The sequence below is a fragment of the Clupea harengus genome, chromosome 18 (assembly GCF_900700415.2).
Source record: "Clupea harengus chromosome 18, Ch_v2.0.2, whole genome shotgun sequence".
Taxonomy (NCBI): domain Eukaryota; kingdom Metazoa; phylum Chordata; class Actinopteri; order Clupeiformes; family Clupeidae; genus Clupea; species Clupea harengus.
This window is the reverse complement of record NC_045169.1, coordinates 6138931-6156471: the sequence shown is the minus strand read 5'-3', so window position 1 is coordinate 6156471 and position 17541 is coordinate 6138931. Positions and strand designations below refer to the sequence as shown.

Sequence of the window (17541 nt, the reverse complement as noted above, 5' to 3'; positions counted from 1 at the left end):
CGCCTGAAGGGACATCGGGCTGTCACGACTGTCAGGTGCATGAAGTGACGTTGACTCATGCGCACGCGCGTGTGTGTGTGCTTGCTTGCTCATGACATATAGGCACATACACACACACAAACCTATAACAGCATGTAAGGCATGTGTTCAGGTTGACGCCATACGTGTTGAAAAGAGGAGTTATATGCACCTGCAGCAGGGGGAACAGTGGAGAGGGGAGGAGGGGGAGAGAGGGGGAGAGATGGGGAGAGGGGGAGAGATGGGACTGAGGGACTGAGAGATTGTCCTGGAAGAGGGCAGCTGGCTGACACAAGGGGTGGGGGCAGCAGAGGGGGGATTGCAAGCCATAGGAAATTGGGTCAAGAGATCCCCTAATCGCATCTAGAGGACATGAGATGATACCCCTGTTTTAATGTGTGTGTGTGTGTGTGTGTGTGTGTGTGTGTGTGTGTGTGTGTGTGTGTGTGTGTGTGTGTGTGTGTGTGTGTGTGTGTGAGTGTGTGTGTGTGTGTGTCTGTGTGTTTGTGCGTGTGTCTGTGTGTGTGTGTGTGTGTGTGTGTTTGTGCAGAGGGCCAGACAGAGTGGAAACTACCTCTTTGTGACATTAACAAATACTATATGGCCTACATCTAGGGCACTACAAAGTGGTGAATGGTAGCATCAGTAGGGAGAGGGAGAGAGGGAGAGAGGGAGAGAGGGAGAGAGAGATGGAGAGAGGGAGAGAGAGAAAGAGAGAGGGAGGGAGAGAGATGAAGAGAGGGAGAGAGAAAGAGAGAGGGAGAGAAAGAGAGAGAGAGAGGGAGGGAGAGAGATGGAGAGAGGGAGAGAGAGAAAGAGAGAGGGAGGGAGAGAGAGAGATGGAGAGAGATGGAGAGAGGGAGAGAGAGAGAGGGAGGGGGAGAGAGAGAGTACAGTATGGAATAGGGAAAGAGAAACAGCCCTTGTCTGCGGCGAGTGATGGCACCCCGACCAGTTCACACCCAGGGAAGCTGTACACAGCCAAATTAATGACACTGAGCTCATTCCTGGCAACTTGTGGGTGAGACTGTATGTGTGTGTGTGTGTGTGTGTGTGTATGTATGTGTGTATGTGTGTGTGTGTGTGTGTGTGTGTGTGTGTGTGTGTGTGTGTGTGTGTGTGTGTGTGTGAGTGTGTGTGTGTGTGTGTGTGTGTGTGTGTGTGTGTGTGTGTGTGTGTGTGTGTGTCTGTGTGTGTCTGTGTGTGCGTGTGTACGTGTGTGTGTATCCATGTCTGTTTTTATATGAGTTTACAGCTATGTTTTATTAGGTGTGCTTGGGTGTGAGAGAGTTTGCTTTATAGTGTGAAGCTCTCGGGCCTATTTTATTGTGCAGTGACAGAGTTGGTGAGTGGCAGGCCCTGTGATCTGTGGAAGGCTACACTTCAAACAGGAGCTAGCTTTAGTCCTCCCTGAAACAACCTGTTACTGGTGGCCTACTTAATCTTAAACTGGTCAATGTGTGTGTGTGTGTGTGTGTGTGTGTGTGAGAGAGAGTGAGAGAGAGAGAGAGAGAGAGAGAGAGAGAGAGAGAAAAAGAGGTTTGACTGTGTTGACTGGAGGAAAAGGCTGGTTGCAAGAAAACTGTTTACTCTGCAGGCTTTTTTTCACAGTTGGGCTGGGTTGGGTTAGGTCGGCTTTTTACACCCCTTGATTGCACTGAGCCAAAGCAACACTTCCAATATATATAATACTGACACTGTGATGATATTACACACACACACACACACACACACACACACACACACACACACACACACACTCAGCTGGGCAGGAAAGCCAATTTGAACTTCGAATGGTGAAAAGAAGAAAAGTTAGATAGATAGATAGATAGATAGATAGATAGCTAAAAATAATATATAGATAGAGAGGGAGGGAGGGAGAGGGAAGGACAGAGGGGCGTGGCACACCTTTGGGGAGCCATCATCATTTGTTATCTCGATTAAGCTGTCAGCTCGTCATGTTCCCACACACATGCATATGCACACACTCACACATACACACATACACACACACACACGCCCAGAAGATAAACACAGGCACATGTTGCACTCTGTGTAACCCATGTGCGTCCAGAAAGCATCTCTACAACATTAGAGCAGAGCACTCAACAATAAGCCCACACAGTTCGATTATCTCTCTGATCTCTCGACAGAAACAGTTTTCAGAAAAGCACACATCTCACATACATATATCTACTTTCACGGCCTAAACAGAAAAAGATCAAACACACTCACACACACACAGGGCTCACAGTGCTGAGAGAGATTAATCTGTTGCCAAGCGCGATCGCCTGGTACCCTTGGACACGGAGCTCTGACGCAGTACAGTTACACCAACCAGGGCCAATGAGACACAACAGAGAGCGATGGGGAGAGAGAGGTGGCGGTGGAGGGCAAGAGGGGAGGGACAGAGGGACAGAGGATGGAGGTAAACAGTCTAATTCATGTCAACAGTAAGGCCCATTCACACAAAACACCAACCCATGCCAAACGCACCATAGGATGTTTAACGAACAGAACACAATTAGGCCACGGCACAGCCTCGAAAAAATGAAAACAAAGCGCTGAGATGTGCGCTGATCTGAGATCTGAGTACTGAGGTCTGCACCGATCTGACCCAAGCAGCTGCAATAGCTCTGCAACACGGACTATTCAAACTTTCCAGATCAATCTGCTGTGCTCGGCTGACTCTCGGCCATAAGTGCACCCTGTGTGTCAATGCGCCTGTCAGTTTGATGAACAGCTCGGACCGGGCCCAGACAGAACCGGGGGGGGGGGGGGGGGGGGGGGTATCAGTCAGTGTGATTCAGCACTATGTCCCCACCGGCACGCCGGTTCCTCTCGGGCCAAACTGATAGTCCATGGCAGATCATTTAACGTGTATCGACCTCGCAGGCCGGCTGGCCCACCAACCAAACCAACCATTTCCGTGTCTGTCTAAAGGAAGGCACTGAGGTCAATGAGACCACCAAAGTAACCACAAGCACTGCACAGTTTGAACACGCTGCACAGCAAACCCACTCTAAACACATTGGTACATGAGTTAAGAGGGTGGGGGAGGGGATTTCGAATAGTCCTCATTCCCTTCTGCATACCCCTATCTAAAGACCTGCCTCTCCAGTACTTCCCTCTGAGTAAAGACCACCTACAACCCCTATCTAAAGACCTGCCTCTCCAGTACTTCCCTCTGAGTAAAGACCACCAGCAACCCCTTTCTAAAGACCTGCCTCTCCAGTACTTCCCTCTGAGTAAAGACCACCTGAAACCCCTATCCAAAGACATGCCTCTCCAGTACTTCCCTCTGAGTAAAGACCACCTACAACCCCTTTCTAAAGACCTGCCTCTCCAGTACTTCCCTCTGAGTAAAGACCACCAGTTGATGCAAATGGGAATGCAGCAAACGGAAAATAACAAAGGGTGCTTAACTTGCACTTCAGCAGTTACATTCCTGCACTTCTTTTTCCTTTTTTCTAGGTCGTTGTTTTTCTAATTCTCATGTAAAGTAGTATTTATTGTTACACCATGCTTTTTATTGCTCTTAGCTTGACTGTTCTCTCCCTTGTACGTCGCTTTGGACAAAAGCGTCTGCTAAATGACTAAATGTAAATGTAAATGTGACTATTTGAACTGCGCACTTAATGCGACCCCTTTGCTGACCTAATGCAGGTTTGAGCCTCCCTCTTGAAAAGAAACATGGCGTCAGTGGTCACGGCGTCAGTGGTCGCTCCTTTTCCACTGAGGAAGCAAACGTGGACAGTGCTGACAAAAACAAACCCTCACTTCTTCGTCTTCGTAACCAAAACACGGAGGAACAGAAAACAGCTGAAGTAGCTATCTTGTCTCCCGGTGTCATTTGTCAGCCCTTATCATATCTTCTGTGAGTTGTGGGAACATTGCCTTATAGGAGCTGAATCATGCTTCCCCCCTCTTCATCTCCCACGCAGACAGGGGTTGGGTCCTGCCTCCAACAAGGCAAAAAAAAATGGATGTCAATGCAGAAGTTACCATCCTCTATCCTGCTAGCTTAACACGCGCGGGAGACTCATACAACAGTCGATAACATTAATCATAGAAGGTTATTGTTTGTGTAGCTCACTGATAGCGGCATGCCGTCTAGAAGGTTGGTGGTGTGTCAGAGTATTTATCACCTCCGCTGCTGACTCTCCCAGACCTGATTCAAAATTCACCACTGGCCTGCCTACCTACCCATGTAGTGGGTGGGGGAATGACTGGTTTTGTTCCTCTCACTTTGAGAAAATGTGACACAAATGACACATGACCACGCCTTTGAGACAAGCAGACACTCATTAATCCTATGATTTGTAATCTGTTATGTTAACACAAAGGCCACAGTGCACCTGTGCATGCATATTTGGTCATTTGTGTATGTAGGCAGCCTTTCTGGAAATGTGTGTGCAAGTGTGTGTGTGTGTGTGTGTGTGTGTGTGTGTGTCTGTAAGTGTGTGGGTGTGTCTGAGAGTGAATGAGTGAATGAGAGAGATAGAGAGAGAGCATGTGTGTGTGAGTATGTGTGTGTACGTGTGATGGCCCAGACTGGACACACAATCCTGCTGCCACCATTTCCTGTAGTGAGAAACACAGAATCACAGCTTTTCCTGTTTTCTAGTAATTGGGAGGGCCTCTTCGTGTGGATATGTGTGTGTCTGTCTGTGTGTGTGTGAGTGTGTGTATGTGTGTGATGCAGTCACAGTAGACGTACTGGAAGCAGCTGTGGAAGCAGTGGATGGATGCAGTTAGCCCATGATCATGCTAATAAACAAAACCCAAAAAGACACAGAAACAACCGCTGCTGCTCAGGCTTCAGGCTTCTTCGGCCCTCAGATGTCTCTCTTGTCCCGTCAGCCTGCCCAGACCACTTCAAAAACACCCAGCCACACCGCCAGCGGTGTACCCCCTTATTACAGCTACTGCTCCTGTTAGCATGTGTGGAAGACCACACCGCCAGCGGTGTACCCACTTATTACAGCTACTGGATGCTGCTGCTGCCGCCGCTCCTGCTCCTGTTAGCATGCTTCCTGTTAGCATGTGTGGAAGACCACACCGCCATCACGGGCACTCATCTGCTGACTGACCACACACACAGTTGCCATCTGGTGTGTAAGCTAATGCCTCAGCACAGGCCCCTTACCAGGGAGTCAGCCACAGGACTCAAGCTGTTTACACTGCTGGGAATCCCTTGACGTAATACTAAACGTCACAACATACGCTGGTGTTTAATTAATTGATCATGACAAAACGGTGTGCTCAATGCATATCTAAAGTACAATACAACTCTTTAACCTAACAATATTATTTATATTTCATGATATATGATCATGATATTTCACTGTGAAATATGTTACTTTCCATGGTGTGAGGTGGTCAGGATGAGTACTATGTGGTTTCACAATAATGTCTCCAGAGATGTCCTGCTCAAACAGATGGATGGGGGTGGTGGGGGGGGGGGTCATATGAGATGATATTCGATGAGGAAGGACAGCTGGCGAGAACACACAGGTAAGGGCCATAAAACACCATTAGTCATTGTACGCGTGGCAACCCTGGTACCCTGAAGGCAAATAATGACCAGGAGAGAGATTTATATCTGACCTGATATGATCGGAGGTACACGGCATGATGAGTAAACACAATAGGTTAAATACAGGAGACACACACACACGCAGACACACAGAAACGGGAACAGGAACAGGATACATGCATGCATGCATGCATGCACACACACACACACACACACACACACACCAAAACTAAGCCACATGCTGTTCCCCAATAAAAAAATCCTCATTAAGATAAAGTGGCTGATATCACATGCCTCTAGACAGCTATAAGCCAAAGCGCGTGCATGTGTGTGTGTGTGTGTGTGTGTGTGTGTGTGTGTGTATGTGGAGGGGTGGGTGTGATTACTCTGAGGGCTTATGTGTTTTTAGGGAAAGATAATGTGCCTGTGTGAGGGACTTGTCAGACAGGACCAGACCTCTGTATGAGGCAATCCTATTAGCAGCTGACGCTGGGCTGGCCCCAATCACACATGATTACAGGCAGCTTTGGCTGACGTTTTGATCTAACGCTTCTCCGGTCTCATCTGTCCAGCCGCCCCTCCCTGGACCTCCTCTGCCTGATGATGAAGAGCCCTTGTCTACCACACTCCTTTTTCATCTCTCTGTCTGTCTGTCTGTTTGTCCTATATATGTCTGTCTGTCTATCCTCTATCTGTCTATCTGACTGTCTCTAGCTAACTCAATATTTCAAAAGTTTCTCCCTCCCCCTCTCTCCAGTCTCCCCAAATTTTAAGCGCTCTCTCCCTGTCGCTCTCATTTTTGATAAGGCTCTTAGTTAACATGTGCTATGAGTGCGATGTCATGGTGGTGGATCAAAGGGACTGTGGCTTTATCAGCTTTTAGGCTCCCATCTCGTCTCGTCTCGTCTCGTCTCGTCTCGTCTCGACTCCTCTGCGCTCCCCTACTCTCACTCAGGCCGGGCCTCTGGGCCGTTCACCGCACTGCGCTTCAATTATGATAATGGAGCCGTGCGATAATGCATCTCCGCCAAACAGACACTCAGCCCAGAGTCTCAGACAAACACCATTATAGGGCTGCCATGAGAGTGCACACACACACACACACACACACACACACACACACTCACACACACACACACACACACACACACACACACACACACACACACACACTCACACACACACACACACACACACACACACTCACTCACATACACACACACTCACACTCACACACACACACTCACACACATACACACACTCACTCACATACACACACACACACAAATAAATAAATAAATAAACAGACACACAGACAGACACAGACACACACGTATACACTCCCACACATGCAGTATACACACCCATGTATGCTAGCACGCACATACAGACGCACACAAACACACACAAATACGTACACAAGTGCTCCCCCCACACCCACCCACCCACACACACATTGATTGATATTCTTGGATTGATATTCCTGCATGCGGCCCTCTCAGTCCCACTGGCCCTCGTCCAACTTTTGCTACGATAAATCGATGCGGTGAAGTCATCTCAGTCCGCCGTGTGTCTGCAGACCGGCTGCATTTTGGCAAGAGCTCAGAATACAGTAGCATCTGGTGACCATCAGCACCAAAAAAAAAACACACACACGCCATGCGTTTTTTAGCCGTCCTTTTCATTTTTATTCCCTCGCTTTTATATCGAAACCACACACAAGCGTGTGGGGTAAGGGGGTGGGGGGGTGGGGGGGGGTAGCCCACAGAGGTCTGGTTTTCCACTCAAACTTTACATGCACATGGCCTTGCCTTGAGTGGCACTGGTAGGGGTGGTAGGATGGAGGGAGGCATCTCTAAACGAATTTAGTGGGGGGAAAGAATACGAAAAAAAAAACTGCTCACACAGACATATAAAACACACACATGCACACACTGACACACATGCACGCACACACACACAAATGCTCACTGTTGGAGGACTGAAAGCCCTTCCTCGTTTTTTTGCACAAGGCTGTCCTGATTTAATTACCACCTTCAGCCTTCAATTAGAACTCGGTGGTAAAGCGTGGGATGAAAGGAGGAGAGGGAGACCTAACGAGGGTTTGATTTTATCCCAAACTCCCCCCCCTGCCCGCCACCTTCTCTGTCCCGACTGCCACACAGTTTCAACATATTTACACCAGCATGCCAGGCCTTTTCCTCTGCTCTTTACAGGGAAGTGTGTGTGAGTGTGTGTGTGTGTGTGTGTGTGTGTGTGTGTGTGTGTGTGTGTCTGTCTGTGAGTTTGAGATGTGTGTGTATGTCTGAGATGTGGATCTATTTGAGATGTGTCTGTGTGTGTGTGTGTGGGTGTGGGTGGGTGTGAATCTGTGTGTTTATATTGGAGAATTGTGTGTGTATTCAGGATGTGAGTGTGTTTGCGTGTGTCCGTGTGTGTAAGACTTAGTGTGAGCATGTGTGTCTATTCACGATTTGTCTCAGAGTGCGTGTATTCAGGATGTGTGTGTGTGTGTGTGTGTGTGTGTGTGTGTGTTTGTGTGTGTGTAACTGTGTGTGTATGTGTGTGTGTGCCTGGGCAGCACAGTTTTCCTTTGTTCTTTCCCAAGGCTGCTTCCTGCCATTAGTAGCTCAATGCTCTTTACAGTTTTTTTTTTTTGTCAGGCTTCCTCACTGGCACAGCCGAGCTTGGAGCTGACCCCAAAAAACGACAGCGCAAAACACAACCACATAGACAGAAAGAGAGAGACACACACAGAGAGCAAGAGAGGGAAGAGTAAGAGAGGACACACACAGAGAGAAAGAGACAGAGAGAGAAAGAGAGGGGAAGAGTAAGAGAGGACAAACACAGAGTGCTGATTGAGGTGAAAACCAGCCCCTTTAAACACAGCCCGCTTCATATACATATACAGTGGCCTGGCCCTCGCTCTCGTACACAGATCGATGCGGATGCATGTGTGTGTGTGTGTGTGTGTGTGTGTGTGTGTGTGGGTCCTCCATTGCCACGCCCCACCAACGGCACCATAACACCTCCATCTCAGTGCTCCCAGATCAATACTCACTATACACTACTGCTCTCCTCATCCGGGCCGTAACGGCCAGCGGGTTCAAGCCCAGTCATCCAGGCCGGGGCCGGGTGAAAGTCAGTGGCCACTGGAGCTCAAGCCAATTCGCTCGGCTGCAAGGGCTCATTTTTCACTGACTGGGGCCCACATGCAATATTCATGAGGGGTAGCAGTGGGTGATAAGGGCCACCAGCTGACCGGTTGGAAATGGATTTGCCTGCTGGCCGGTGGCAGGGAGATATGGGCTGGTGCAGTGTGGCTCTCTCTCTCTCTCCATCTCTCTCTCTCTCTGTATCTCTCTCTCTCTCTGGCTCTCTCTCTCTATCTGTGTGTGAAACGCGCCACCAGAGCCAGGAGAATTTATTACCAGAGCCGGTGCTGGGAAGAGCGGAGTAGAGCCAGGAAACGGCACCTGACTGACTGTACTGCAGTCTCGGCTGGTGGAGAGGTGGTAGGCTTGTTTTTTTTCTGACATCCATTATTTTTGCCCACTCGTTCAAATAAACAACACTCCCATCAAAATGTATCTCTGTCTGTCATTCCATCTCTCTCTCACACACACACACACACACACACACACACACACACTTCCTCTACTCAATCCTATTGATGATTTATTTGAGAGAGAGTTTGCACTACCCTGCCATTTAGTCGGAAGCCTGCGTCCCTCAGGTTCACACAGAAACAGGGGAAGTAACCCTTCTCTTTTTACGGGAATACACAGCCACACACACACACACACACACACACACACACACACACAAATACACACATATACACACTAACACACACAGGGAGGCACTCACACACGCACACACACCCACACCCACACCCTGATGGTTTGAGGAAGGGCTTTTTAATGGCCAGGTGTGTGTGTGTGCCCTACCCACAGGAGCGCAGACGCTGCCTAGTGGCAGAGCCTCCCAGCATGCAGCAGGCTGGCTCAGCAACACCACTTCCTTTCCCAACCAACCCGCTTATTTCCCCCACAGTGGGACCCCTGCCTGCTCTGTGGGAGTGGGGTGGGGGGGGGGGGGTGAGGGGGGCACGTGAGAACCTCTCCTCAAACAGTAGTCCTACATTAAGGCACACAGTGTGTTAAACTGTCTGTCTGTCTCCTCGTGTCTTGCTTTCAGAGTCCTGGGGTCCAAAGGGTCTTTCAGTGGTTCATTTGACTATCTCTCTCTTGTAAGCTAATATTTCTCTCTCTCTCTCCCTCACACTCTCTCTCTCTCTCTCTCTCTCTCTCCCACCCCCAGCCCCGACTCCAGTTCATGTTAGTTTACAGTATTGGGTCACTGCCCGCTCTCTGTCTCTGTTTCCCAGAGCTTGGTAAACAATCCCCCTGCCTCTTTCTCTCTCTCCCTCTCTCTCTCTCTCTCTCTCTCTCTCTCTCTCTCTCTGTTCATTCATTTTCTTCCACTAACCAGCAAGTAGGAGTACCTCCAATTCATGACAGTTAGGAATGCTGACTAAACAGTGGTGAGTCGGTCAGTCAGTAGTTTCGCTTTTGCCCTGCGGAACACGCAGCATGAGTAGGAGGCTGGACTAGCACGGAACTCCTCCTTAAATGCCATGGCTTCGGCAGCGGAACACAAGTACCAGCTATATGCCACTCAATTGACGCCACTCATGTCAATTTCGGCATGTATTAGAATGGGGCACCACCATGCCTTTCCGTGCCCACGCCAGGTAGGTACGTGCCTCTCCATTCTCTTCTCAAGCTCAACAATGATCTCTGTATGGGCGTGTGAATGGAACACTGCATGTCTAAAAGCATGGGCGGACTAGAGATGTGACACTGATATTGTACTATAAAGGTTGTCGCACGCAGTCCCAGAAATGTGTCTCCGAGGCATCTGGAATGTCTCTCTCTCTGTCTCTGGCATGTACTCACACACACACACACACACACACACACACACACACACACACACACACACACACACACACACACACACACACACACACACAAACAAACAAACAGAGAGAAAGAGAAAGAGAAAGAGAAAGAGAAAGAGAGGCAAGAAAAGATGATATGAGAATAATGAAAATAAGTGTCACACACACGGTGTTAGGCATTGCACTAGATAGAAGATGAATAATGGGGTGTGTGTGTGTGTGTGTGTGTGTGTGTGTGTGTGTGTGTGTGTGTGTGTGTGTGTGTGTGTGTGTGTGTGTGTGTGAGTGAGTGAGTGAGTGAGAGAGCGAGAAGGAGAACATGCGTATTTATGAGAAGAAGACTGACACAATGACCCTTGGAACATCCACCCAAGTCTCCATTACATTACAGACATTAGAGAGGCTGAAGGGACTACACATCCTTCAACTCCAACGCCCATCAACCCCCACTCTCCCCCCATCACCATAACCCCCACTCTGACACTGAGACAAACACTCTGTGCGTGTCTGTACACTGTCTGCCGTCATTATAGATCACTCAGACCGTGTGCCTGTCGAAGAAGCAGACAGAGAGTAAACACCACTCCTTCCTCGGACACTCTGGTCTCTCGCTCCAACCGCTCTCCCGTTTTAAGCGATGATTGAACAGATGTTTCTCTGAAATGAATCAGAGCCAGGGAGAGTGTGGGGATGCTAAAGAGTATACTTGGCAAAGGGAAGAAACTAGTCAGTATTGTCCTTGGTCACCACCATTTCATCATTTTTTTTACTAATTGCTTTATTTTTTTGAATAGATTTTAAGGCCTATTCAGATACAAGCATCTGTAAAGCAAATAGCTAAATAAATACGTGGCCATGAGAATAGAGAGTTGAATAGCCATCTCAACCCGAGCCCTTTGAGGTTAAATATGATTGCTGATGTGGCCTGTATCAGTGCAGGCCTGGCCGTTAGATTTGGGGCTACAGCAAGACACATTAATTAGTAGATGCTGACAATAATCAATCTTGTGCACCCTTCCTGTTGGGGTATTGTGACCTTTGACACCTAACTCTATTAGTCTGTCTCTTTCGTGTCACCGTCTGGAGGTCAAGTCCAGCAGCTCCACCCTGTCCCCAAACCCCTGACAGTTAGCTTACCTTGCCGTTTTTTAATACCGTGTGGCTAAAATGAAGTCGTCCTTGAGGGAAGTTAATGAAATCAGTGCTTTAAAAGTATGATTCAAAAACCCATTTCATAATGTACATGTGGAATTAAAATGCAATTTATTGTAGTCTCTCGGGGTTGCCGCCTCTTTTAAAAAGACGAACGTAGTTCTTTCACAAACGCTGAGCCAAACTACGGGCTTAGCGAGCTCGCTAATTCCTTTTAAGCGATGAGAAAATTCTAGAAGACTTTGTGAGGGGGTGTGGAGGACTGCTTACTTGTACACACTGTAAGCGTAAACCCTAACCCCCCCATGAAAAACTCAAAGCCCACGGTAGACTAATGCCCTCAATTTCTCAATGCACTGCATTAAAGCTGCACTGCTTACATTACTGGTGGCATTTTGCGTCTGACAATGCATGGTTTCATAGAAAGGAGGGCTCAAACATTTGAGATATGTTTTCGTAAGGTTTTCTGCTGACCGGCGATGTTCGGCTTCCTATGCAGTAGGAGTGAGTGACCCTTAGGGAATGCCAGGTCTTGACCCCACGTGTGCTGGGGTGGTCTCCTCCCCATCCTATTGACCAACTCAGAGGCCCTGTCGCCTCAAGACACACACACACACACACACACACACACACACACACACACACACACACATACATACACATGTTTGCCCTTGAAGACTGAAATCCCTTCTCCATGCATCGTGCTCTCTTGGGACCGCTATTCGTCTCGCATCTAGACCTTATTGAATTGAAAAATAATATGGCTGATACGGACACTAACGGCAGAAATGCATTTTGCCAGAAGAGTGAGTAACTGATGACAGTAAAGGGATTGAGTGCGTGAGTGAGTGAGAGAGAGAGAGAGAGAGAGAGAGAGAGTGGGAGAGAAAGAGAGACACTAAGAGAGAGAGAGAGAGAGTGAGAGAGAGACCATTGCATGCTCTCTCCGAAAACTAACACCACAAATACCAGGTGTGTGTGTGAAAGGTTACTGGCCAATATCTGATCAAAATGTCTTCGAGAAGATGCTACCACTCACAATCACAACAGAATTATCACATCTGAAATCAAACTATCAACTCCACTCACAATCACATCAGAATTATCACAGCTGAAATCAAACTATCAACTCCAACAACTTGCGTAGGCCACTATCTGACGCAAACCTTTACCAGAAACACATATCTTTGTTCCACATTTCTGCTACTGCCTTGAACGCACATCTCCAGCCCTGTCGCACACACACAGTCTGTGTGTGTGTTGCTCTGAGGACTGAGGTCTGTGTTCTCTGGGCAGTCACACCCCGTAATGTCACATCTCTGGGAGCCCGTTTCTTGGAGCCATTGTGTTTTTGGACGCTAATCGGGTCCATGTGAAAGGTATTAAGAGTCGCTGCTAACCAAGTGAAACTGAGTGGGTCAAAGAAGTAGGGGTCAGAGCAGAGCTGTTTCCTAAGTGCACGCACACACACACACACACACACACACACACACACACACGTGTGCGCACACACACACACACACACACACACACACACACACACACACAGTTCAGACTTGTTTATGGAGATTTCCAGTGATGCTTGATTGCACTGCATGTGTTCAAGAGGTCATTAAAGAAAAGCTGTCGCAATCATGAACCCCTGGCAATATTCAAAGAACATCTGATTGAAGGATTTACATGCTTGATCAGATAGCATGAAGACTTCTTCCGTGTGTTCTGTGTGTGGTTCAAAAACGTATCCCACATAAATCTTACAGAAAGTGAATGATTGGAATTACTTGGCATTCATACATTGGTAAGCATATATACCAGCCTCTTCCAAGCATGACAAATCTTGCCGAAGAGAAAAAGCTGTACTAGGTTTTTCCTGTCTTTTAGCCCAGCTGTTTGATTCACAAAAGAGCATGAAAAGTCACATTCGGCATCTGTTTCACAGGCGACATCTGTACGGACCGGGGGGCTTAGCAGCGCGCTTGAAATGATTCGCATTGTCCAAATAAGCGGGATGTTCTCCTTTTCTCTTTTTTCCTGCGAACTGTCAAGTCTTCCCGCTCTGCAATACTGAGCAGGACGTCGCGTTTATCAGACGCGGGACGTTATTCCTGATCTTTTTTTTAAAGGGAATGTCTCAGGCAGGCAAATGCACTAGGAACTGTATATCACTCTGGCATCATGACGCAAATCCATCCCGTGTACAGTGTATGTCGTTGCGGGTACATGGCACATGTAAACACGGTCACGAGGCGAAGATTTGCCCTCGAGCCAACACAAGCAGTAGACGTCGTCTCGTCATAGCTCCACGAATGCCAGCACGAATGACTTGTTTCCTCTGTCCAGTCCCATATGGCTCTTAAATCATGAAAATTCATATTTTCGTAAAAACAGGGTGGAATAAGGAGCAAAGAATCGGACAAGAGAGGCCAGGATGACCCTTGGAGGGCAGTGGTACAAGGAACTGATTGTCAGAACTTCCCATGACCAATGCAATTTATGGCTCTCTATTTACATGAGAGATAGTTCTGTCTTGATATAACCGGAATAGTATGAGCATATGCAAGACTAAAAAGTTGTAAAAGAAAGGCCAAAGCCATTCTCTATTATTTCGTCCATGAGTACTAGACGAAAAAGTACTATAAATCCAAAGTATCGTTACATTATATTTGTTTGAAATTGTATTGTTAATCATTATGTTCATGCTTATGGTTGTACAAATATCACACCGATGCTGCACAGCGCTGCACCTGTCACTGAACACAAAGCACCTGGCATTCCCTTCATACATGACTACTGGTGCAGATAGTTATTATAACAACCACAAAACAACCAGTTTTGCATGTTATATAGGTTATCTAGCGTGCCATAATATTTGAAGTAGTCTGTAACTCCATCCACTCACACAGGTTTGACACCTGCTTTCATTCTCCTATTTCGAAAGACGCTAGTTTGTAAAACACCAACCAACGGCTCTCCTCTTAAGAGTACGGTGCGGGACTCACCTCCATAGCCGTTCAGTGTAGCTGCCCGGGAGCACAGGAGAAAGCACAGCAGCAATAGCCCAGCGACGAGACAGGCAGCCGTCTTCTTCATGTTCCGAAGATCCAAACAACACAACGTATTGGTCCGGGGTTACCGTCCAGTGATCGGTCTCAGCTGCGAACCATTCTTCTCCCGGTCGGTAAGTTCAATTCAAATGTGCTATTGCTAAAGCTTATTTTAGATTATGTCCTGGCGCACGGTTCACCCGTCACAGTGCTTCAATTATGTTAGGTTACACTAAAGATATAAAAAAACACAAAATTGTGAGAAAGCAAAGGAATGACACCAAATGTAAGCCAAAAGCTGCCTTGTTCAGTTGGTCGCTTCTGCATAAGAAGCAGTAGCTTCGCCTACAGCATAAGGCGTAAAAGTGCAATTATTGATACAAATGAATGGCAGAAGCCACTATAACATTTGAATATCAAAACAAAGTCAAAGTTGCGGGATGTTTTAAAATAAGTGCAATAAATAAACGCGCTTGTCAGAGCAAGCTCCCTCGCTTCAGCCCTTTCCTATATCGCACAACAGCGCTCACTCCGTTTTGGCTATTTCATTTGGTTCCATTTAAATTTCCGGAATAGAGTCCAGTTAGTCGGCAATTGCCAAGTCAAGAAGAACCCGTCCACAGCCGACAGTGTAATATTTTCACGGCGAAATGAAGACTACAAACAGCGCGTATTAGTATCGGATATCCAGGCAAGCTCTGTATAAAGCTTCACAGAGGGTCTCTGTAACCGATTTTGCTGTCAAGTCTCGCCCCGCCCGCTTGGAACGACGCCTACGAACAACAGGTAAGACACGTCATGCACAGCTTGATTATGGAGCTTATTATAATATTATTCCAACACAACTGTAGTAGCACACTATTCAATTAATAACAAAAGACAGAATGTTGCTTATTATTGATCACACATAGTAGTATATTGTTCAGCAGACACTACAAGAGTGTGTAGTTTAGGATATTTTAAAATCTAGTTTATATTGATAAATCATTTATGCGTCAAAATTCAGCCCTTCATTTTGTTGATTTGATTGTGTGGTTTGATATTTTTTGGGGAGACTGACGTGACGAATTAAATGAGTAACGTTATAAACAAAATCGAGGGGGTAAGAGACAGGAATGAGATGAGAGACAGGAATCTCTTGAGATGTGTTTTATCCTGTGAGAGAGGATTTGGTTAAGACAGGACCCGGTGTCCATCTGTCTGTCTGTAATCCGTGCGAGAACAACGCGATCACAGGCGCCGGTGCCTTCAGGATTTCACGGGCGTACGAGGGACAAAAGACGGGGCTGTGACTGGATGTGTGGAGGCGTGGGGGAGGTCAGAGGTTATGGCAGACGTACAAATAAAGTAAAAAACGACCTCGACATTACACGGGAAGCGACTGCCAAGATTACACTTAGAAATCATGGTTTCCCATGGAGCTGAATGCTTTAACAAAGCAGTCAATGACGAAAGCCTATTGGCTGAGTGATTTATTTATCTGCATCTAGCGTGTATCGGGGGGGAAAAGCGCCCTCCACCGGACAGGTGCGTATGTATATATTTCCTTCAGGAAATCGAATCAAGTCAACGCATAGTGGTTCTTGAAAGAATTTTATATTATGTGGAAATGCTCTGAAGACTTAGAAATTACTTTTTATGTGGTTTATGTTAACATATTGTAGGTTTATTTTTATATAGTTGTTGATATGTGGCCAATTACCTTGAGAAAGTTTTGTTACAAGGACTGTTTTTATCATGTAGAAGTAAATTAATTGCAGCATCTCAGCCACATCTACACGACAAGTAAGTAGGGATCTGATACTCAGATCTACTGACATACCTCAAGCTGTCATCTCACAGGATCCAAATGCCCAAAGGCATGAGCGCAAAACGGCATGCTGGGATAAGCTGCCCTCGATGCACTTGGCAGCCTTGGGGGCGAGGGGTCCTGTTGAGAAACTGATATTGGATCAACTCTGGGTATACCACATCTCAATCAAACCCACTGAGAGATCAAACCCTTAAACTGACCTGAGACCTGACCATTTTAACTACACAAAAGCTAGCCATCACCCTCGCTTGGCCCGTCTAAACTCAAACCGCCATCACCTCTTTGTTTAAAGATGCGCATACATTTAAGTCGCAACCAATCAGAGGGGAGAATCTTGAAGTAGCCTTAAAGGGATTTGTCACGCAACTTATGTGCAGAGCATTATTATTCCACCCCTGATGTGAGGTGGCTAACACAACAGACCCCCATTTTTTTTCTCCTTTTGAAGAAGTGCATTACCATTCATCAGATCTTGACAAAGCACATACACGGTCTTACAGAGAAACTCCCACGGAGCGACGTGATCGAGCCTCCATGCTGGGGGTCATGTCCACTTCCAATATCTTAATTGTCTAGTGGCACTGCTGGGACATGTGTGTGTGTATGTTTGTGTGTGTGTGTGTGTCTGTGAGTGTGTATGTTTGTTTGTGTGTGTGTGTGTGTGTGTGTGTGTGTGTGTGAGGGGCTTTACATGCCAATCCACATCAGTCTCAGTCAGCAAGGGTCACCTTGCAGCAGTGGGCCCAGCTGTAAAACAGGCGGCTCCATGATTGGATTAAATGTTTATCAATGTAGCCGTCTGAACCAGCCCCACTCTCTCTCTCTCCGCCCGAACCAAGCCCCACTCTCTCTCTCCGCCCGAACCACCCCCACTCTCTCTCTCCGCCTGAACCAACCCCACTCTCTCTCCGCCCGAACCAGCCCCACTCTCTCTCTCTCTCTGTGCCAGAGCACTAAGTGCTGTACCGTGTGCACTGTATGGGACATGTGTGTGTGTGTGTGTGTGTGT

The 17541-nt window shown here is 47.3% G+C and overlaps 1 protein-coding gene across 1 annotated transcript in view; it reads right to left on the bottom strand.

Annotated features, from left to right (window-relative positions):
* sema4f (sema domain, immunoglobulin domain (Ig), transmembrane domain (TM) and short cytoplasmic domain, (semaphorin) 4F) overlaps nucleotides 1-17176 on the bottom strand; it is a 61933-nt gene extending 44757 nt beyond the window's left edge. The window contains exon 1 of the mRNA XM_012820612.3: nucleotides 14675-17176. Coding sequence (XP_012676066.1) covers nucleotides 14675-14765 — 91 coding nt within the window. The 5' untranslated portion in view covers nucleotides 14766-17176. The remainder of the gene's footprint in view (nucleotides 1-14674) is intronic.
* Between the last annotated feature and the right edge of the window lie 365 nt (nucleotides 17177-17541).